The sequence below is a fragment of the Pollicipes pollicipes genome, unplaced genomic scaffold (genome assembly GCF_011947565.3).
Source record: "Pollicipes pollicipes isolate AB1234 unplaced genomic scaffold, Ppol_2.1 Scaffold_2555;HRSCAF=2994_pilon_pilon_pilon, whole genome shotgun sequence".
In the NCBI taxonomy this organism is placed as follows: domain Eukaryota; kingdom Metazoa; phylum Arthropoda; class Thecostraca; order Pollicipedomorpha; family Pollicipedidae; genus Pollicipes; species Pollicipes pollicipes.
Window position 1 is genome coordinate 37,733,735 of NW_023596136.1, and position 22,477 is coordinate 37,756,211.

A 22,477-nucleotide genomic window follows, 5' to 3' on the forward strand; every position below is an offset into this window, starting at 1 on the left:
GAGTTTGTAAGGCTCTTTTGGGTCCACCGAATGCCGTAATGCATCAGCTGGCCATGTGTCGTCACTGGTATTCGATTAAACATCAGGCGCGACCGGCCTCGTTCCATCTTTACTTTTCGTACCTGACTGCTGCAAGCATTTGCGTGCCGCATAAAGGTTTGACCGAATCACCTCAATGTGTGACGTCCCTAATCATCACTTCATACGGGTGCACTTAGGCCCCACGACCACGGTGTGTCATGGTCTACGAAGTATCACCGGATAGCGTGACGTCACTGGTATTCGAATAAATACTGAGCGCAACAGGCCGTGCTTTATTTTTACCTTTGTATCTGACTACTGCAAGCATTGGCGTGCTGGATGAAAGCTGCCCAACCACCTGAGTGTGTGACGTCACTGGTCACGAGTTTCACCGGTGCTTTTCGGCCAACTGAAGACCACAAGGTGTCAGCTAACGACGTCACTGCTATACGACCGATTGTAAGACGTCAATGGTCGTGGGTTTCCACGTGTCCTCTAGGACCGACGAAATGCCGTAAGGCATCAGCTGGCGATATGACGTCACTGGTATTTGGCTGAACATCAGCCAACAGGTCATGCTCCATTTATACCTTTCGTACATGTCTGCTGCGAGTATTGGCGGATTTTTTGCGGCCAACTGAAGGCCATAAAGCATCAGCTAGCGATGTGACGTCACTGGCATTCGACCGTGCGTGTCGCTGGTCATGAGATTTTACGGCCTCTTTTGGGCCGACGAAAGGTCATACGGCACTGACTGACGATGTGACGTCACTGGTATTCGAATGAACTTCGGGCGCGACAGGCCATGTTCCACCTTTATCTTTGGTACCTGTCCATTGCAAGCATTGCCGTGGAAGGCTCTGCCAAATTACCTGAGTGTGTACGTCACTGACCATTAATTTGTATACTCTTCTGAACCTACTATAGGCCACAAGGCATCAGCTGACGATATGATGACACTAGGTCTCGACTAGACATCATGCGCAACAGGCCATGCTCTATCTAAGCCATGTTTCGTCTGTACCTTTCGCACCTATCTACTGCAAGTATTCGCGCGACACATAGGGGCTCTGCCGAATTACCTGAGCGTGTGGTGTAACTAGTCATGAGTTTACGCGGGTTTACTCTGGCTGACCGAAGGGCATCAAGCATCAGCTGACGATATGACGTCACTGGTATTCGACTATACTCCAGGCGCGACAGGCCATGTTCCATCTTTACCTTTCGTACCTGTCTCTTGGAAGTATTGGCGTGCTGAATGAAGGCTCTGTCGAGTCTCCTGGGTAAGTAACGTCACTGGTCAAGAGCTTTTTACGGGACCTTTTGTACCCCCAAACGGTATAATGTATCAGCTGACGATATGACGTCACTGATGTCCGACTTAACATCAGGCGCGACAGGCCATGTTCTATCTTTACCTTTCGTACCCGTCTATTACAAGTACTGACGTGCTGAATGAAGGCTCTGTCGAGTCTCCTGGGTGTGTAACGTTACTGGTCATGAGTTTTTTCTGGCTCCTTGGAACCCTCTACAGGGAAAAATGCATCAGTTGACGACGTGATGCCAATGGTGTTTGACTTAACATGAGGCGTAACAGGTCATGTTCCATCTTTGCCTTTCGTACCTGTAAAGTATTGGTGCGTTAAATGATGGCTCTGCCGAGTCACTTGAGTGTGCGACGTCACTGGTCATGAATTTTTACGACTATTTTTGGCTGAGCGAAAGCCATAAGGCATCAGCTAACGAAATGACTTCACTGGTAGTCCACTGAGTGTGTGACGTCACTGGTCATGAGCTTTTACGGGCCTTTTTTGGCCGAGTTCAGGCCATTAGGCATCAGATAACGTTATGGCGTCACTTGTATTCGAATTAACATCAATTGCAATAAACCATGTTTCATCTTTACCTTTCGCATCTGCCTACTGCAGGTATTCGTGCGCTACAAAAAGGCTCTGTCGATTCGCCTGAGCGTGTGGTGTAACTGGTCATGAGTTTGTGCAGGTTTACTCGGGCTGACTGAAGGGCATCAAGCATCAGCTGACGATATGACGTCACTGGTAATCGACTAAACTCCAGACAAATCATCTGAGTGGGTGACGTCGCTGGTCATGAGTTTATACGGATTCACTTGGGCCGCCCAAGGCCACAAAGCAACACCTCCCGTGAAGCATCACAGGATGATATGTCGTCACTGTTATTCGACTTAACATCAGGTCCAACATGCCACGTACTTTCTTTACCTTTCGTACCTGTCTATTAAAGGTATTGACGTGCTGAATAAAGGCTCCGTCGAATCTCCTGAGTTTGTGACGTCACTGGTCACGAGTTTTTATGGGCTCTTTTGAACCCATTATAGGTTGTAATGCATCGGCTGACGGCAAGACGTTACTGGTGCTCGACTAAACATCAGGCGCAACAGGTCATGTTCCATATTTGCCTTTCGTACCTGGCTGCTGCAAATATTCGCGTGCTATATGAAGGCTCCGCCGAATCACCTGAGTACGTGACGTCACTGATCATCAGTTGGTAGGAGGTCACTTGGCCACCTATGGCTACGAAATTCCGCAGCAGAGGCGGGAGATGCACCATAGTTAAGCACACTAATTGTATTGTGCGCACCATTAAGTAGCAGCTTCAAACGCAACGGGCTGTTTCAACGACTAAAATTTTGAACAAACGTAAACACAAAACAAAGGTGATCCCAGCCCACAAACCGACGTATATGCAAAGCTATTCCGCCCGACATCACAGGATGCGCCCCTGAGCAGCTACGGTCCGGAATGCCCTGATGGCTAAATAATAATCAAGGGCGCCGCCTAGCGGTCATAAGTCTGGGCCACAGCCCGAATATCAGTGACGTCATATGGTCAGATGATGCTTGATGTCCTTCCGTCAGTCCGAGTAAGCCCGCGTAAACTCATGACCAGTTACACCACATGCTCAGGTGATTCGGCAGAGCCTTTATGTAGCGCGCGAATACTTGCAGTATAGAGGTGCGAAAGCCAAAGATGGAACATGGCCTGTTGCGCCTGAGATTAAGTCAAACACCAGTGACGTCATATCGTCAACTGATGTCTTGTACCCTATAGGTACAAAAAAGCGGCCCATAAAGGACTCATGACCAGTGACATTACACACTCAGGAGATTTCACAGAGCTTTCCTTAAGCATGTCAATGCTTACAATAGACAGGTACGAAAGATAAAGACGAACATGGCCTGTCGCGCCTGGTGTTAAGTTGAATACCAGTGACGTCACATCGCCAGATGATGCTTGATGTCCTTCAGTCAGCCCGAGTAAACCCGCGTAAACTCATAACCAGTCACACCACACGCTCAGGTGATTGGGCAGAGCCTTTATGTGGCGCGCGAATACTTGCAGTAGATAGGTGCTGAAGGTAAAGATGAAACTTGACATATTGTACCTGATGCTTAATTGAATACCAATGACGCCATATCGTTGTCTGATGCCTAATGGCCTTAAGTCGGCCGAAAAAGGCCCGGGAAAACTCATGACCAATGGCGTCACACACTTAGTGGATTACCAGTGACGACACATCGTTAGATGATGCCTTATGGCTTTCACTCGGCCAACAATAGCCTGTAAAAACTCATGACGACGCACTCAGGTGATTCGACAGAGCCATCATTAGGCTCGCCGATACTTTAACAGGTGCGAAAGGCAAAGATGGAACATGACATGTTGTGCCTGATGTTAAGTCGAACACCAGTGACATCATATCGTCAGCTGAAGCATTATACCATGTAGGGGGTTGAAAAGAGCCCGTAAGAGCTCTTGACCATTGACGTCATATAACACGCGAATGCTTGCAGTATGCAGGTACGAAAGGTAAAGATGGAACATGGCCTGTTGCGCTTGATGTTGAGTCGAATACCAGTGACGTCATATCATCCCGCGATGCTTCACAGGATATGATGCTTTGTTGCATTGGGGTGCCCAAGTGAGCCTGTATGAACTCATGACCAGCGACGTCACGCACTCAGATGGTTCGGCACCACCTCGATATAGCGCGCGAATGCTTGCAGTTAACAGGTACGAAAGGCAAAGATAGAGCATGGCCTGTTGCGCATGACATCTAGACGAAAACCGGTGACGTCATATGGTCAGCTGATGTGGTGTGGCTTACGGTAGGTTCAAAGCAGTCTATATAAATTAATGGTTAGTGACGTTACACACTCAGGTAGTTCGGCAGAGCCTTCCTTCAGCATTCAAATGCTTGCAATGGACAGGTACCAAAGGTAAAGATGAAGCATGGCCTGTCCCGCCTGAATTTTATTCGGATACCAGTGACGTCACATCTTCAGTTAATGTCGTATGACCTTTCGTCGGCCCAAAAGAGGCCGTAAAATCTGATCACAAGTGACATCACACACAGTCGAATGCCAGTGACGTCACATCATTAGGTCATGCTTTACGGCTCTCAGTTGGCCCCCAAAGATCCATAAAAATGCATGACCAGTGGCGTCACACACTCACGTGATTTGGTAGCTTTTATTCATCACGCCAGTGCTTGCAGTAGACAGGTACGAAGGTAAAAATGAAGCATGACCTGTTGCGACCAATATTTAGTCGAATATCAGTGACGTCACGATACCTGGTGATATTTCACGGAACATGATACACCGCGGCCGTGGGGCCTAAGTGCACTCGTATCAAGTGATGATTAGTGACGTCACGCATTCAGGTGATTCGGTCAAGCTTTTATTCGACACGCAAATGCTTGCAGCAGACAGGTACGAAAGGTAAAGATGGAATAAGGCCTGTTGCGCCTGATGTTTCATTGAATGCCAGCGACGACATATCGTCAGGTGATGCTTTACGGCATTCATTACACCCAAAAGATCCCTAAAGCCTCACAACCAGTGACGTCACACATCCAGTCGAATACCAGTGACATCATATCGCTAGCAAATGCCTTGTAGCCTTCAGTTGGCCCAAAAGAACCCCGATCGATGGAAACCCATTTTCAGTGACGTCACTACGTCGGCTGATACCTGACAGCATTTCTCCATCACGGCAGTACAGGAACCCTGCAGCCAGCGTAGCTCTCCCCACCGTCGGCAATACAGGTACCCAAGTAAAAAAAAGCCTTTTGTGCATACCCGCTTCTGAGTTGATACACAAATCGCTGCCGCATACCATCTTGGGTATATGGACTGTGGGTCATACGTCACACACATTTTGTGTTTTGTGTTTGTGTCGCCTCGCTTGTTTGACATACCAGCTGTATAGTAACCCACCAGTCAGGCTTGACTGGTATTAAGGGGCGTCAAACGGTAACAAAAGTATATGCATGATCTCATATACAGTACATAAAATGCTCCTATACTGTATTGATGTTTTCATTTGCTGTTAAGCTTCTAAATGTGTTTCCCACAATGCCAATCTACAAAAAATCCTTATGGTGGATGATTATGAAGTATCTGTTTAATGAATGTTGTGCTTGCATGCACCAAGCTTAAAACATGTCAAACACAAATTTTAAAATTATGTTGCTTGATTTTTTTGTTGAGTGTATTTGCCCGAAATTGTCTTTGCAACAACAAAGCTCACAGAAACTTTGTCTGATTGCCCTGAAATTGATCATGATGGTGCTGCAAGCTGTTAATTGCTTATTGCATGGATTTATAGTGCACATGCCCCAGAATTTTCCCATGATGTTGCTGCAACACAGGACATTATTACTATAACATGTATATTAGCTGTCTGGCTGAAATCAAACACTTATTTCTGGGAGCTTCTTCCCTTTTATTGTGCTTGAATGAAATCCTGCACAGTTACATAATCCTTTGCAAAAGTTTATGGGATGAACATGATAATTTGGCCTCCCAGATAGGCACCTTTCTCTCAGCATTGCTGGCATAGCCTGACAAAGCATAGATGGTGAAAGCTTGTGGATTTTATCAATAACTTTTAGCACCTAGTAAGTATAAGCTTCTTCCTGAAATTTTGTACCTGCTGTACATTGTACAACATGCATATATAATATGCAATGTGCACACTTTCAAGAGCATTTGGTGCCCAGGAGTTTGAAACTTAAGCTAAAAATAAAAGCATTCATCTTAGCATAATGGTCTTTAAGTATGAAGACTTTCTGGACCTTGCCCTGTTTTTTCATAAGATTCAAAATTTGTATGCTGGATTTGAGCAATATATATATATATATATATATATATATATATATATATATATATATATATATATAAGGCTATACATATCTATTTTGCATGTTGTTTGAATAGATGGTGGTGCTTGCATTACCACTTTGTTCAAACAGGTAAATATATGTAGAGATTGCACCATGGTGGAAAGCAATGATTTGGTATCACAGAATCAGGCTATACTCAGCATTTCCAGCTGAAAATGTTCATGTGATTTTCTTGACCCTACTTAGTCATACGGACATGTATTCAGCAGCAGTGCTTTGAGTAGTATGTGTATGTTATGAGTAAAATGTTCATTTTAAAGGTCATGTTTTGCATAATGATAATATCTGCAATTATGCCTGCTTATTGTTGATATCATCATTTGCAATATTAATGCCATTGCATTGCAGCTGGATTCTGAAAGCCACATCACAGCCACTGCAGCACCTGCCTGCTCCATCATTGATAGCTGCATACACCACCCACCAGCGCCATGTCGGGGGAGGCGGCCGTCGAGGACGAGGGCACCGTCCAGCTGACGGTTAAGTGGAGTGGCCAGGAGCTGGACGTGCGCCTGCTGGCCACCGACACCGTGGCCGACCTGCGCGACGCACTCTGTCTGCGCACGCGTGTGCTGCCGGCGCGCCAGAAGCTGCTGAACCTGAAGCTGGGCGGGCGGCCGGCGCCCGACTCGGCCGAGCTGGGCGCGCTGGGGCTGCGGCCGGGCGCGCGCATCATGATGATGGGTAGCCCGGAGGAGGCCATCGCCGCCGCCAACGAGGTGCCCGAGGAGGCGGCCGGCGTGCTGGACGACTTCTTCGAGGAGGAGGGCGGCGAGGTGCCCATCCACCTGCGGCCCGAGTACGTGGCCAAGGTGGAGAGGCGCGTGCGCGACTACAAAGTGGAGGTGAAGAACCCGCTGCGGGAGGGCAAGCGGCTGCTGGTCCTGGACATTGACTACACGCTGTTCGATCACCGCAGCGTGGCGGACAGCGGCAGCCAGCTGATGCGACCGTACCTGCACGAGTTCCTGACGTCGGCCTACCGCGACTACGACATTGTCATCTGGTCGGCCACCTCCATGCGGTGGATTGATGAGAAGATGCGGCTGCTGGGCGTCAGCGCGCACCCCGACTACAAGATCGCCTTCCACCTGGACAACTTGGCCATGATCACGGTGCATTCGGAGCACTACGGGGTGACCGAGTGCAAGCCGCTGGCTGTGATCTGGGGTAAGTTTCCGGACACGTCGGCGGCCAACACCATCATGTTCGACGACGTGCGTCACAACTTCCTGATGAACCGGCAGAGCGGGCTGCGCATCCGGCCGTTCCGGCAGGCGCACCAGAACCGCGACAAGGACGTGGAGCTGCTGCTGCTGGCGCGCTACCTGCGCTCGATCGCGCGGCTCGAGGACTTCGGCGCGCTCCGGCACCGCGACTGGGAGCGCTACCTCGAGAGGCACCCGCCACCCGAGGACTGACGAGCGCGCGCCTAGAGGCGAGGCGGCTTGCGCTGGCGCAAGGCGCGCGGCCTCCGCACCGCTGGGCGGGCGTACTGGGTTGAGTGGGAAGTTCACGTGTGTGCGTTCACACCTGCTGCTCGCCTCTGTGCGACTGACGGGGTTGGAACGGAAGGCGAGCGGCACTTTCTTGGCGAGATGTACGCCCTGTGTCTGTGCGGCGGACCGCGGCGTGAAGACAGGCCAGGTGGAACCTCACGCGGTCGAGGAGAAACTTTGCCTGCGAGATTTTCTCTTCCCGGAAAAGCGTGCGTATAGTTTCTGTGCTTTAAAATGCTTCAATCCTTGCGCGACATGTGCGGTATCAACGTCTACGTCGCAGCTGGTGACGTTATATAGATGTGGTGCTGGCGATCGGAATGGCTACCAAAAAAACATTGGAAAATTGGATGGTGACACGTGCTGTCATGTGATTATTCATCAGTTTCCATTTGTTCCTAAATTGAAATGCCGGCCTGACTTTTGGAAAGATAGCGATCCGAAATAATTATATGGCGGATGCGTGCGTTATAGAGTCTCAGTATGCCCAACGGCTGTCTGAACATGTCTGTTCTAATGCTCATCATTCTGTGATTTCGGTGTGCATCGCTTCAGTCACGCACATACGTGCCTGGGATGTGAACATGTCCGCACTGCGCTCTCACTCGAACTCGTCACGTGCCCTGTGTCATAAATGACATCACGTGACCTACAATCGGACGGCCGTCTCGCACGCTACACGATGGTACTTCCAGCTCGCTTGTCGCCCGCGCTCTGCTGCTGCGCCGTCGGGATGTCAGTGGTGGCAGCCGGCTGTGGAGGCGGCGGAGGTGGCCAGCCGCGCACGCGCAGCACGGCTGGGCGCCTGTCAGCACGCCGTGACCTGGCGCGTGCGCGCCGCGGGCCCTGTCCGGCACGGACTCGCGTAGGCCTGGAGCGTGCGTGGCCTGGGCCCTGTCCGGCACGGACGCGCGTGGACCTGGAGCGTGCGCGACGCGGGCCCTGTCCGGCACGGACGCGCGTGGACCTGGAGCCGATCAGGGGCCTCGCGATTCATGCACAACGAGCTGGTAATGTACAGTGTATTGCACTTGCTTTGGTCTGTGTCGCGTGTCTGTGAAGATGCGCACAGCACCTGCAGGTCTGGTGGTTAGACAAGTGGTGGTTGGTGACCTTCATACAGCGGTGGACCTCAGTCGGTTGTGCCCGGGTGTGCATGGTTGGTTGGTTGGCAGCCGGATATCGATCAGGCGGTCGTGGTCGCCATGGTTCTGTGGTCTAGTTGCGCGGTGCCGTCGATGGACAGAGTTATAAAACGGAAGTACATCTTGACGCTAGCTGCATGATGCTAGAATCGCTTTCTCGGGCGTTTTTTTTTTTTTTTGCTTTTGGCTATCAGAGCGGCATTGGGGAGAACGCAGATGGTACCGGACCATTTCATTGTGTTGACCGACATGTGGTTTCGCTACATGTTTTAAGCCCGCTTCAGCTCGCTGTTCGGTCGGAAACGCGCATTCATTTACCGCATGTTATACTGCTGCGCATTATGTTTTTGTACATATGTTTCCAGATTCGACGCGCACGATGCTTTTACAATGGTGCTCATGTTGTAATACAAAGCGTCAGAAGTCTGTTCGTGGGCGGGTAAGACCAGACCAATCCAATTAAGACCAGACCAGACCAGATCAGACCCAATGGGGCTGCTAGATCGTCCCTTCGCTCGTGGCAAAAATACACCCTCTCAACGTGTCTCGCGCGCCCGAGCAGGCTCTGGCACGGCACACATACAATGATGGAAGTAAAATACATTTCGACGGCGCGGTTGATCGCGGTGGCCCACGCTGCAGCGATACTGACTTGAGCGTGGAGTACACGGCAAATTTCGGCTCCGACTTACCCCAGTGTTGCATTGTTGGGGGATTCCGGTTCAGAGAGTGCCCCCCAAATCTAGACCGGATTCAGTGGCGACTGGTCGCTGAATCGTCTTCTCAGGATATCGTGGGTACAGATGTTTACGCGGCGCACACTTATTGAACGAGCTGCCTGCTTCCACCAGCATCCATATCGCCGTGTTTTCGGACCGCCATCGGGCTGCATCAGACAAATGGACCTAAAGGGAACGGCGGTGATCACTGTGGTCGCAAACAGCGCACACGACTTCTGTATGGTCGGAAGAGCTACCGTGTGCGGAGCGTGTAAACAATTGAGGTAATGGGGGGTGCGTTGGTGACATCTACCGGCAAGAGCATACAACTCAGCCACCGTCTGCAGGAACGTGCTAGTGTATCGTTGGCTTACTGGACCAACAATTGCTTCGAGTGTCCACTTTCACCACGCGCTTCTAACTCGAAAATCACGCTTAAATAAAAGAGTTGCGCGCTTTCAGCCCAGAAACTTGCACAAGGCATAAGTGTACGTTTCTTCCACACGAACGCACGACTCATAATTTGTCAAATTTATGTAAGTAAAAGAAGGCCCACAGCCGCTGGTTTTCCGGCATTATGAATTCAAGCTCTCGTGCTTACAATAATCGAAATTCAATATGTCATGAAGTGCTGATAAGACGACGTTTTAAAAAAATCATTGGCTGTATGGTCAGATCGCATGACTAATTGTTTGGGCCGATGACATTTAATCAGTGCATTCCAGTAGCTTAGAGGTTCATGGTCAGCATGAAGAATACAGATCAATTACTTTTTATCAATTTATTCCAGTTCCATCTCACATCTGTAAAATCGATAGGAAGTAAGCACATAATTCATCACTTTTGGCAGCTCGCACGAAGTCACAGCACATTTGCGCTCACCGTATCATTAAGCCACTTTGCACTGTTGCCATCTGCTTTTATCAATGCTCTGATACAGCAGACAGTGTGATGCGGGCGCGATCCACCTGCCGCTTTTTTCCACCCGGACCATCCTTGGAGTGCGGACGTCAACAACGCACCACAATGCAGGCTGCCAGCCATCTGGGCGGTCACAAGCCGTACAGCAGACTGTGGGTCACTGTACCTTTCTCTAAACAGGCTGCGGAGCACGAGGGCTCAGCGGCAGAGTTCTCAACAGGCTGCGGATCACTGAGACCCAGCGGCAGAGCTCTGGACTGGCAGCGGATCACTGGGGCTGAGCTCTAGACAGGCTGCAGATCACTGGGACTCAGCGACAGAGTTCTGAACAGGCTGTGGATCGCTGGGACTCAGCGGCAGAGCCCTAAACAGGCTGTGGATCGCTGGAACTCAGCGGCAGAGCTCTGAACAGGCTGTGGATCACTGGAACTCAGTGGGAGAGTTCTGAACAGGCTGCAGATCACTGGGACTCAGCGGCAGAACTCTGAACAAACTGTAGTTCACTAGGACTCAGCGGCAGAGCTCTGAACAAGATGCAGTTCACCAGGACTCAGCGGCAGAGCTCTGAACAGGCTGTGGATTGCTGGAACTCAGCGGCAGAGCTCTGAACAGGCTGTGGATCGCTGGGACTCAGCGACAGAGCTCTGGACAGATAAGCCACGTGGTCACCTGTGAAGCCATGTAGTAAACACACCACCATGGGACACGGTACGCGTGATGGTACATGGTAGTGCGTGGTGCATGATCTCAGCCGTCACAAGTTAGACCGGCTGCGGATCAGGCTGGTCGTTATTAGACTCCATGGGAGAGCGACGAAAATAGTTAACTGGCTTCTAAAGAGAGTGTCCCACTTTTGGGGCATATTTAAAAAACATGCTTTAATAAAACCTGAGGACTCGTAACATCTAATAATAACATTGGGTAGGGCCACTGCAGCGCCGTCAAGAAAAAATCAATATATTAGTTTCAACTATTTTTGAATCCAAATTACGCTGCCAATGCTTTGAAACAGCACTACGCTTCTTCCATGGTGTCGGGACCACCGTCAAGACAACCCCAGTGCACACCTGTGCTGATGCGAATAAAAAAGCTTGTAATTGGCCCAACGGGCCAGGGCATGCTAGCGAAAAGTCAGTTGGTTGCAGTTTGAACCAGTGGGTCACATGGATCATGTGCTACTCCCAGTCCTATAGCCAAGCTGCGCCTTGAAAAGAGCCGCTGTGGAGAACGCCATAGGAGAGAGATCAAAGCCGTAGCACAACGTTTCGTTGAATTTGCGGGATAATAGCATGGTGTTCGCAAATCTTTTTGTCGAAATGAGTGTTTCAAGTTTTCGTAGCATTTAGTACACATGCATTCTGACACGTTAGTGTGTTGCAAACATTACAGAACCCACGTATTTAAAAAGCAAGGTAAATGGAATATCTTACTTTCATGGTGTTGAGCAGGGAGTCAAACACGATTTCTCCCGCAGTGTACCGCGCTTACAATAAGCCATGCACAACGCTATGTGCTTTGGGAAGCTCTTACGTGGCATAACACAACTGCCTATGGATTGTTTAGCGTAGATCAAATCATCACATGTTGTATTGTGTTTTGCCTGACTCATGCTTCTTAAGCGTGTGTCAGTTGTACCGATAGATTTGGACATTTGTACTCACATAGGTTACAAGTTTTAGCTTGCCAACCGTGCAGGGCTTCAGCATGCCTGCATGTTCTTTCCCCCAGCATGTTCCCCCAATGCTTTTGAGAAAATACCATGTCTTCGCCGAGACAGAGGCAGCTCACGATTCCTCGGAGCTGACTGAGACCGTCGGGACGTCACCGAGACAACTTCTCACTTTTCAGGTCTGGTAACAGCCTCGTTCCCCGGAGAAAAATGAGGAAAATGGAGGTATAGTTGGATTGGTATTTCGGTGATATGCCTTTATCGAAACAATGGCAGAAGCGAAGCAATTCTGCTATTGTTCCGATAAAGACATGTTTCCGAAATGCCAACCCAACTATATCTCCATCCTCCTATTTTTTTCCGAGGAGTAAGGCTATTATTGCTGTCTTATCTATGTGAACAGCGTTCCTCGCTAATGCACCGAACAACTTACATAGTTTCTCTCGAAAAGCAGAGTGTGTACAGTGCAGCGAACGCCTCTATCCAACACGTTAGGTAGTCTGTGATCGTTCGTTGCGATACTTCTCCCCGGTCCTCCGTCCGTGCTGCCCCTGTCTCGCAGCATCCGCAGGTCGGCGACGGTGCGCCGCGCCTGCACCTGACGTCTACCGCTCCCTGTCGGCTCGGCGGAAGGCCGCTCGTTACGGCCCACCGGGTCTCGTTCGTTAGTTCCGCGGCCTCGCTCAGTCATTATCCTGCGCAGAATGGCGCGGGTCCGGTCGTGAAAGGTGATACTCGCGCTCCTCGCATCAGCGGTGGTCGTAGAGGGCGCTGTCACTCGGGGTGGGCCGTGGCGCGCCGCCTGGCGAGCTCCAAGGAGAGCTCACCTCGTCCCCGCGCCCCCTGGTGAGCTCCGGGGAGGGATCGCCTCGTCCCCGTCCCGCCTGGTGAGCTCCGAGGAGAGCTCACCACGTCCCCGCCCCGCCTGGTGAGCTCCGAGGAGAGCTCGCCTCGTCCCCGTCCCGCCTGGTGAGCTCCGAGGAGAGCTCACCGCGTCCCCGCCCCGCCTGGTGAGCTTCGAGGAGAGCTCACCACGTCCCCGCCCCGCCTGGTGAGCTTCGAGGAGAACTCGCCTCGTCCGCGCCCAGCCTGGTGAGCTCCAAAGAGAGCTCACCTCGTCCCCGCGCCACCTGGTGAGATCCGTGGAGAGCTCATCACGTCTCCGCGCCGCCTAGTGAGCTCCGAGGAGAGCCCGCTTCGTCTCCAGGCACATGCGCCAAGCATTAAAACCGAGGCGTTCTTCGCCGGACATTTTGTCTGCGCTCTCGAGATGGTGGAACATTAGCCGCGAGAGGGGATATTCACCCCCGCCGTGCTTGTCCTTTTCTGACATTCGTAGGAAGGGGAGCACCAGACGTCTCCTCACGGTCTCAAAAGATAAGCAGGCTAGTGTTGGAAGGAAAACGGCCAAGACGTAAGCGCACGTAAAATTGCACCAGAACAGTGACATTGCGCATCAAGTTCTGTATGCTGGTTGAGGCCAAATACTGGGAGGAAATTAGTGCATTCATGCACCCTTTCGATTTCAGAACTACGCGTCAAACAACGCTTGGGGAAAGCGACACCGCATAACCATTGGTATTCTGGACCGTAAACCAATAAGCGGTAGTATCCTATCACTGAGTGTGACCTGTGACATGTGAAATCAGGTCATGAGGGCGACTGCTCGTGTGCATGGGTCCCGACCTATAACTCAAGAATAAAGCAAAGTACGACAACGAAACCAGCGATGCTACAGGGCGTCTGCCAAACCACATTACATGTCGATGAATATGACGCGTGATATGTCAAGCATGACCGTGAAAGGTTAAACATTATTTACGTACATGCTTGTGGATTCCTGGACATTTCATTCAGCATGACTTTGGCTGGCCTGCCCTTTTGCATGTTGTAGATTCGCACCATACAAATCATATAATTGCCATAAAATCGCCAAGTAATGTCAAATCAGCAGAACAAAGTGCGTCATAACACATTTTCTATGACAAACATATGTTATCGCACGTTTGAATTTGAAATGAAATTGGCACGATTTCGACGAATACCTGCGCCATCACTTAAGGCCTGCAAAAGTTAGGATCTTTATGCCTTTTCAGAAAGTGTAGAGATGTTGAAAAAGAAAGCATTCATAGCCACTGAAAACTTCAGCAGCGTGCACTTGTTATTTAAGCTACTCTGCGAAAAAGCCAGCGGCCTGTTGGGCCTCAACAGTCGAAGTTCAAAAAAGTTTGTGACAACAGACACTTTTGGGGCTTTATTTTGGAAGAAATGACGCCACTGGAATGTATTCCACCCACGACGACCAACCAATGCTGCTGTATTACGAGCGCGGCCGCAAGACAGGCGAGCCTTGATCAAATGAATGCAAATTTTATGTGGTCAGTGGCCTAGCCTGGTAAGTGACGTCTTTGACGGGCTTATAACTTTGAAGCTGTTCATCGCATCGTCATCAAATTTTCTCCAAAAAAGGGTGCAAGTCGAAAGCTACGCTGCATTATTCTCTGGGAGTCTAAATACAGCCTATTTCTTCGTGTTGAGCATTCCTGCAACGTTGCAATATCCCCTCCATTTTGTCTCCCTATTTTGTTAACATGGGAAAAGTATAATTTCGAAATCACGAGAAAGTTGCAGATCGCAGGTAAGAAACGAACGGACCAGCGGTCGTCATCCACCATGGTAAGAAGCAAACACACCAGCGGTCGTCATCCACCATGATAAGAAATGAACAGATCAGCGGTCGTCATCCACCATGGTAAGAAACGAACAGACCAGCGGTCGTCATCCACAATGGTAAGAAACGAACAGACCAGCGGCCGTCATCCACCATGGTAAGAAACGAATAGACCAGCGGTCGTCATCCACCATGGCAAGAAACGAATAGACTAGCGGTCGTCATCCACCATGCGCCGCAGCAGCGTCAAACCAACTGGTGTTGATGGAAGAGAAGGCAGCGATCTTGCTTTTACAATTGCGTGTCAAGGTGTGCAGATTATCACACGCAATCATGCGCCAGCTAAGAATGCGCCTGCTTTTGGGCGTCTTCAAATATTATGGTCCCATCTCGGCAACCAAAACGGGTAGGAGCGGAGGGACATGGATCCAGCTGTGCGATGTTGATGGGCGCACCGTCATCAAAGGGTCCAGCGAACATCAGTAACAGATGTGCTGGTAATGGAGAGAAATTGCCAAGGCACCCTTCTGGAAACCGACCTCGAATGCGTCCCGCTAAGGGATCTGCAACCTGACCTGCGGTACCTGGACCCAGACAGGTCAGGCCATGCCAACTACAGTATGCACTGACTGATAAATTGTAGTCAATATTCTCTCCCAAAATCGGCTTTGTCACAATATCTTTGTCAGTGAATGGAAATACGGACCATTGGAATTAATTTATCTCGTTAACTGAAATTGCCAGGCTTAGGAGGCTCCGGATTGTGATGTGATTATGCGGGGTGTGCGTCCTCGCCCTCCCTGTCTTCCGACCTCTACACCTGCTTGGGTGCCGGGGGGCGTCACGTGACCTCGGGTCTCTCGATTCGCCGGGGGTCAAGAGTCGGCCGCTGAGGCAACGACAGGGATCCGACGCTCGAAGGCGCCATTCGATTTTTGGACGAGTCCGGGGGAATACGCGCTACGTTCTCTTACACTTGACGAATATACCAGCCACAGATATCTGATGCGCGTACGTTGGCACGCTGTGGCATTGTTGAGTCCTGTCCGTATGGGTTTCCAAAGGCCCTATTCGGTTGCGTTTTGTTGTTATCTTCATAGTGGTAGCAATCACGTCTATTATCATCCCACTCGTTCCACACCGCGAACAATATTGAGGTACCGGCAACTGCATAGTCGTTTATAAGCTGACGTTTTGCCACCGTCACACTGATACTCTGACAAGGTGCGGCGCTGCAGCTTGCACGCTATACGTCAGAAAATACTTGCAGCATGTGTTGAAAGACCCACATACATGTGGCGCCATTGACACTGAGCGTCGCAAGTAAAGGCTGCTGTGGGCAGCGCACTTATCCAAAGCGGTAGATTAAGCTCACATACGACTGGTACAGTGCCAGCCGAAATGGAAGACCAACTACAATCGGGGAAGTGGCAAGAAGTACCGCTCGGGCGCGAGAATGTCCCGGGAGCCGCGGCCGACGGAAGCTCAGTGTTTTGCCCACGGGTGCATATCGACCAGAGGCGTTCCCAAAGCACCCACACCAGTCCCTCTTCAGACCCACAGGCGCTTTTCAGGCCCTTTCAAGTTGGCTCTCCCAGACAAAGAAGGCTTCAGGCTGGTTTCCCACGCAGGCAATGCTTGGAAAACAAAGTAATAGCAACGCTTGCGCCACGTTTGCTGAAGTCACAGCTGTCTGTAGTAGCAGCAGGCCGGTGCCGACGGGACTTATGTTAAGCGACGTTCTGTGGCTCGCTTCTCGACGCGATATGTTTCACCGTGTCTTGACACACGCCCGGATGGTCGGCTCAATGCGCCGTTCTCAGGTAGGGGTGGAAAGAAAGGGGGGGGGGGGCAATTTGACCCGCCTAGGATCTCAAGGGTGAGAGAGTAAGAGACACCAGGTTCATAGGAAAGGCAGGATTCTGTGTGAGCTCGCCTGTGTAAAATTTGCCTTTCTCCAGATCGTGATCTTTGGCTTAAATAAGGTCATATAACTGTGTGATTTGATGTTTTAGGGCGCGTCGGCATCGCGCCATTTTGCACCTACCCAGTGACGGTTATTTACGTCTGCAATTTGACACGGTGGGTGTGCTGTCCACCAATAGCGGGCGGTATGACCGGTGCACTTACACTGAGGGGTGAGCAAAATAATGTCGAAGTCAATGTGCGATAAAAGAACGAGTCTATCTCCGATTTCATAACATGGGCTTCGACCAATTAGTCGATGAAGGGGCGCTGGTGGAAAAATCGTCGCGTATCCATTTCAAGGCGCCTGCATGAGACAAGGGCGTGTTGTGCAGACGCCGGTGCCGCATCTGCCTCACTATGGCATATCCTTGCGCGTCAGGTAAAGCGAGCGTGTTGCATGTGCATGACCCAACCGAACCCTATCAAAGGCTCCTCTGGAAGCGGCTTCGGCTCTGAGAAGATTGGTTTCTTGATTTGATTTCCCTGAAGGCGTGAAGATGTTTGTCGGATATGATCTGCAATGCATGGCGGACGTATTTGGATATGACCGACCTCAGGTCCCCAAAGGTCACACAAGGTCAAACTAAAGATCAGTGTCCGAAGTGCCCTGATACCTCCTTACGAAAACAGTGTAGACGTCGGTGCCTGTTCTAAGTAAAGGGTCGCCAGGTTTTCTGCAGGCTGTGGGCCTTATCTGAGCTTTAGAGGTCAAACCTATGAGATACAACATAGGACACCATTTTGCCATTTCATGGACCTGAACACAAACCTGTGAGACCGCTTTGATATTTTACTTTTAAAAGCAGCGCACAAAAATACCACAGGCGGCAATTTTCTCAAGTCAAAAGAGCGTGATCGCGGTAGTGTCTCGTCGGTGACCTCACATGGACTTCATTAAGTCAACAAAATGCATACACTAACGTCTTCTTGGTAATGAAATTAGAAAGGTGGGGAGTGAGGGGGGGGGGGGGGCAAAGAGCTATGAGCATGGCCGCCCTCGGCTTTTACGGGGTTTTTGGTTTGGTGCCCTTACGAGGTTTTGGAGCACCAAAATTTCATGGTGAAGAGGCGTCAAACCTACATTTCGCAACCACAAAACCTTTATTTTCATGGTTCACCCAATTCCAGTTACATCGCAATGGGTCCCAAATCCATATTTTCGAGATGCACCAAATTCTAGGATACCATGATATTCGTGACATGCCTGTTGAAAAAATCCTGGATCGACCCAATCAACGAAAGAGCACCAAACCTTCATTTATGTGCACCATAACCTTTATTTTTCAGATGCGTTCAATTCCAGAGGGTATCACAAAGAGCTCGAGTATTCACTCTTCAGAAACCAATTCCCAGGGCATAGCAATATCGTGACTCCGACCACCCATCATCATCCTGCGTCCCGTTATGCATCCTCGATCGGCCCTTTGGGTGAGGGGGCACCAGAAACCTATATGGCTGGGCACCAAATTCAAGGCGGATAATAGGCACCAAATCAACGTGGATATCTGAAGGGCCCACAGCATCATTTTAATAAAAGAAGGTTTTAATTCAGCGACACCACATTTCCCGTGCCATTCATTCTGTCAAAGTTTGGGATCGGTTCGTTCAGCGAACGGGTAACACAAATCTTCATTTGGGCGTCATGACTTTCTAGAGGCATCAATTCCACGTGGCACTACAGAGTGCCCAGAGCCTTTACTCTCAAGACTACAAATTGCAGTGGACACTGCAATGCCCGTGCCTCTCCGTTGACGAAGAGTGTCCGATCGGCGAGGGGCACGAACACCTTTGTCTCGGAAACCATAGCAGTTATTTCCAACAAGCACCAGATCCAAGCGGGCCATTGGAAGGGCTCCGAAAATTTTTGTCGCCATTGGGTACCACAATTTCTCTGCCTTCCACTCTGACAAAATCATTCATCGGCCTCTTGGGAGGAGGGGTATCACATGTATTTCTTTATTTATTCATTTATTTATTTATCACACGTCATAAGCTCGCTCCACTCAGAACGTGGCTATTACAGAGCCCGTGTCGTGGAAATAAAACACTAGGTCAGGGAGGCTCGCGCAAACGCGTACACACGCAGGCACACATACGGAGGACGCACTCCCTCACATTCGCTGAAGTCATTTGAAGTAGGCGTCGCTATCCGTTATTGACCCGCCGCTGCAGGATGTAACTGCGCAACTCGCGTTTGAATTGTGGAAGGCTCAGCTCGCGAATATCCTGCGATAGTGCGTTGTAGGCGGTCACGGTGGAGTAAACAAAACGCCGCCTCCCGGTTCGGACCTGATCACCGGCACATTTAACATATAATCCTGCCTCCTTGTGCGATGGTGGACATGGCATCTATGGATAAGGTGATAGCAACTCCGGTTAGGATCTTCCAGGATACGTTTCGGAAGTGTCAGTGTGCGATATAAAAACATACTGTCAGCAGACATGCACTCGAGATCTCGTAAAACGTCGCTCACATGATCATATTTCCGACGCCCAGAGATGACTCGTGCTGCGAAGTTCAGCAGCTTCTGCAGTCGTGATGTTTGAGTAGCATTACGTGCTCCGTACATACAGATGCAGCAACGGATGATTGAGGTGACTACACCCTGGACTAGAGTAATGAGTGTGGCCTGAGGCAGACTGTGCTGGCTGTGGCTGAGGCCGATAAGAACGCCAGTGCATCGTCGCACGACGTCATCAGTGTGCGCAGTGGACGTCATGCACTGGTCAAATACAACATCCAGGTTTCGAACGGAAGGAGAGCTGGCTACAGTGACGCCCCTAAATTTGATGCTAGCCGGTAGCAGGTTCCGAAGATTTTGACGCGTGCCGAGGACTATGAGCTGTGTTTTTTTGTGCGTTAATTTTCATTCCGCTTTTGCCAAACCATTTGGACAGGTGTGAAAGATGTTGCTCCATGGACGTGATCAGCGTACCAATGTCACCGGGCCTCCCACTCACTAAAACCTGCGTGTCGTCCGCGTACTGCACGATACGTGCGTCATGAGCATACAGTGGCATATCATTAGCATAAATGCTGTACAGCAGCGGGCCGAGCGCTGAGCCCTGATAGGTTCCGATTGGGTTGTGCAATGCCGCGGACAGAGAGGAAGCGCCACCTGGGTTCTGGACGAGAACCTGCTGAAAGTGATTTTGGATGTAACTCGCAAGTCAACGTGCATCAACATTGTACGGCTGAAGCTTTCTGAGGAGTCCATCATGTGGGATAGCATCAAAGCACTTGGATAGGTCCAGTAGGCTTTACAAGGTGATTTCCCTTTGATCCATGGCCTCAGAAACTTGGTCGGTTACCGTGAGAAGCGCCGTGTCAGTGGAGTGATATGATCTAAAACCATGTTGACTAGACAAGAACAGGTGACGAGAGGTAAAATATGCGAACATCTGCTCGTAAACTACACGTTCGGTAAACTTAACGATAGTCGGTAGAATTGAGATAGGCCTGTACTTAGAAACATTAGTGGATTTTTGGCGTCTTTTGGATAGCATGTACTATTGTCAGCTTCCACGGGCCGGGAACTACATGGGCTGTCAGGCTGGAATTGACAATATGGGCGATCACTGAACAAATACCGTCTGTACACAGTTTGAAAAACCGGATACACAATCCGTCTGCATCTTCATTTCGCGGCATCATGACCTTTATTTTCAAGAGCCACTCAACTCCGGTGTCACAACAAAGGGGCCCAATACCTTCATTTCGGAGTGTCGACAAATTGCAGGGGCACCACTTATGGTCCGCCATGTATGTATGTATGTATGTATGTATGTATGTATGTATGTATGTATGTATGTATGTATGTATGTATGTATGTATGTATGTATGTATGTATGTATGTATGTATGTATGTATGTATGTATGTATGTATGTATGTATGTATGAATGTATGTATGTATGTATGTTTTGTACGAACCATCTTTCATCTAAGCGATGACGCCAAGTCAAAAGCGCGGAAACTAGAACGATGCATCAAAAAGCTCGCCAATGATGAGCCAGCAGTTATTTTTAATCAAGCATATATATATATATATATATAGGCACCAAACACTTCCATCGCTGGGCACATGATCCACAGCGTACGACGAGGACGGGCCGTTTTTGTCAAGAGTCACCCATGGTATTTAAACCAGTTCGCGTTTAAAAGGCGCGAGTGACGAGATACGCAGAGACGAGATATGGGTAAGGGATAAGAGCGAGGGGTAAGAGAACAGTTCACCTGCATTTGAGAGGCAAGAGCTGGCGGTTCACCGGTCACCCATAGTTTGTGAGGGAAGTTAATGGACTGCTGTTGGGAGAGTCACAGGCAGTGAGCCACCCCAGAACCTCACGCACGTCGGAGGCACGATCAAATTTGTGGCGGCCGGAAATAGCGCGCAGCGCAATGTTCAAAATCCTCTGGAGACGTTGTGTTTTGCTCCTACTCGTTGTCGTAGAAGCAAGGCGATGTCGGACGTGTGAGAGGACCGAGGCGTTGACCAGGGTGGGCAGAAGGTCAAGTGGCTCTGATGACGCACGTGGGATAGTCCGATGAGGACACCGTCGCATCTTTTGGCGAGGGCAGATACGTGAAGATCCCAGGCGAGGTGATTTACACCAAGGTTTTCCACGGTGAAGTCCTCACGCACTACATTCTGGCAAAACCGAACAGCCATGGGAGCCCTGTCACGACAATTGTTTAGGGAAGCCACAAAATATGAGTTCCTACACCAATGTCCAATGGCTGTAACGTCCGTCCCATTGTTGCAATGTGCTGAGGGAGAGAGCCTCTTCCAGATATTAAAACTTGGTGTGATCAGCGCACCGGACCCCATGCGTGTCAGGAGCGAACAGGGTCATGTCGTTGGCCAAAATCTGGAAGACTAGTGCGCCTAGAGAGGATTCTTGGAATACACTGATATGATTGGGCAGGGCATGGAAAGGTGTCGGTTAACACGACAAAAATCTTCATTTTCACGAGGAACCAAATTCCAAGGACTCCGCCATCTAAGACGCACATGGGGTAAGGGGGGATGGAGAGGGGGTGGAAGGCACAGGCGCACAAGCCCCTAGGTCCTTAGCTTTCGAGGGTCACCCGAAGCCCTTTGGGCCCCTCGGAGCCGGCGATCAAGGGTCAGAGTGAAAGGTCCGAAAAGCAGGCCAGAGGTGATATGAAGGGACCCCAGCAAAAGAGCATTGACCCCAAAAAGTCGTTTCCGTGTCCGTCTGTGCCCTAGGGATCCCTTTCCAACGCAGGGGCAAGGCCAAGGCCTGCAAATGTCAATCAGAAGGCCCCTTGCATTGACCATGGCCCCTAAAACAGCGAAGATTCCCTGTGCTGACCAAGGGTCCACGGTGCCAAATGGAGGACCCTGTTGTAGCAATGGACCCCAGATCAGCCAGGGACACATTTGCTGAACAGGGACAGGGACAAAGCCACGAGTGTCACATGGCCTGTTGTGTTTGTCGTTGGAAAAGCACCAAAGATCAGTAATAAACAAAACTTTCCGACGCGCGATCGGTTTTGCCCCTTCGATGATCTGATCAGAAAAAATGCTAAACAAATGTTGACCAGAAAAAACGTCGGTTGCTAGCCGTGGGACCGACGCCACGCAGCCCATGTAGACTGCGGTTCCGAGGA

The 22,477-nt window shown here is 50.1% G+C and overlaps 1 protein-coding gene across 1 annotated transcript; it reads left to right on the forward strand.

Moving 5' to 3' along the window:
- The first annotated feature begins 5,131 nt into the window (after nucleotides 1-5,131).
- LOC119112572 (ubiquitin-like domain-containing CTD phosphatase 1) lies at nucleotides 5,132-7,754 on the forward strand. The gene is made up of 2 exons (XM_037236787.1): nucleotides 5,132-5,199; nucleotides 6,598-7,754. Exon 2 carries the CDS (start codon nucleotides 6,681-6,683, stop codon nucleotides 7,668-7,670), a length of 990 nt encoding a protein of 329 aa, XP_037092682.1. The 5' UTR covers nucleotides 5,132-5,199; nucleotides 6,598-6,680; the 3' UTR covers nucleotides 7,671-7,754.
- The last annotated feature ends 14,723 nt before the right edge of the window (nucleotides 7,755-22,477 follow it).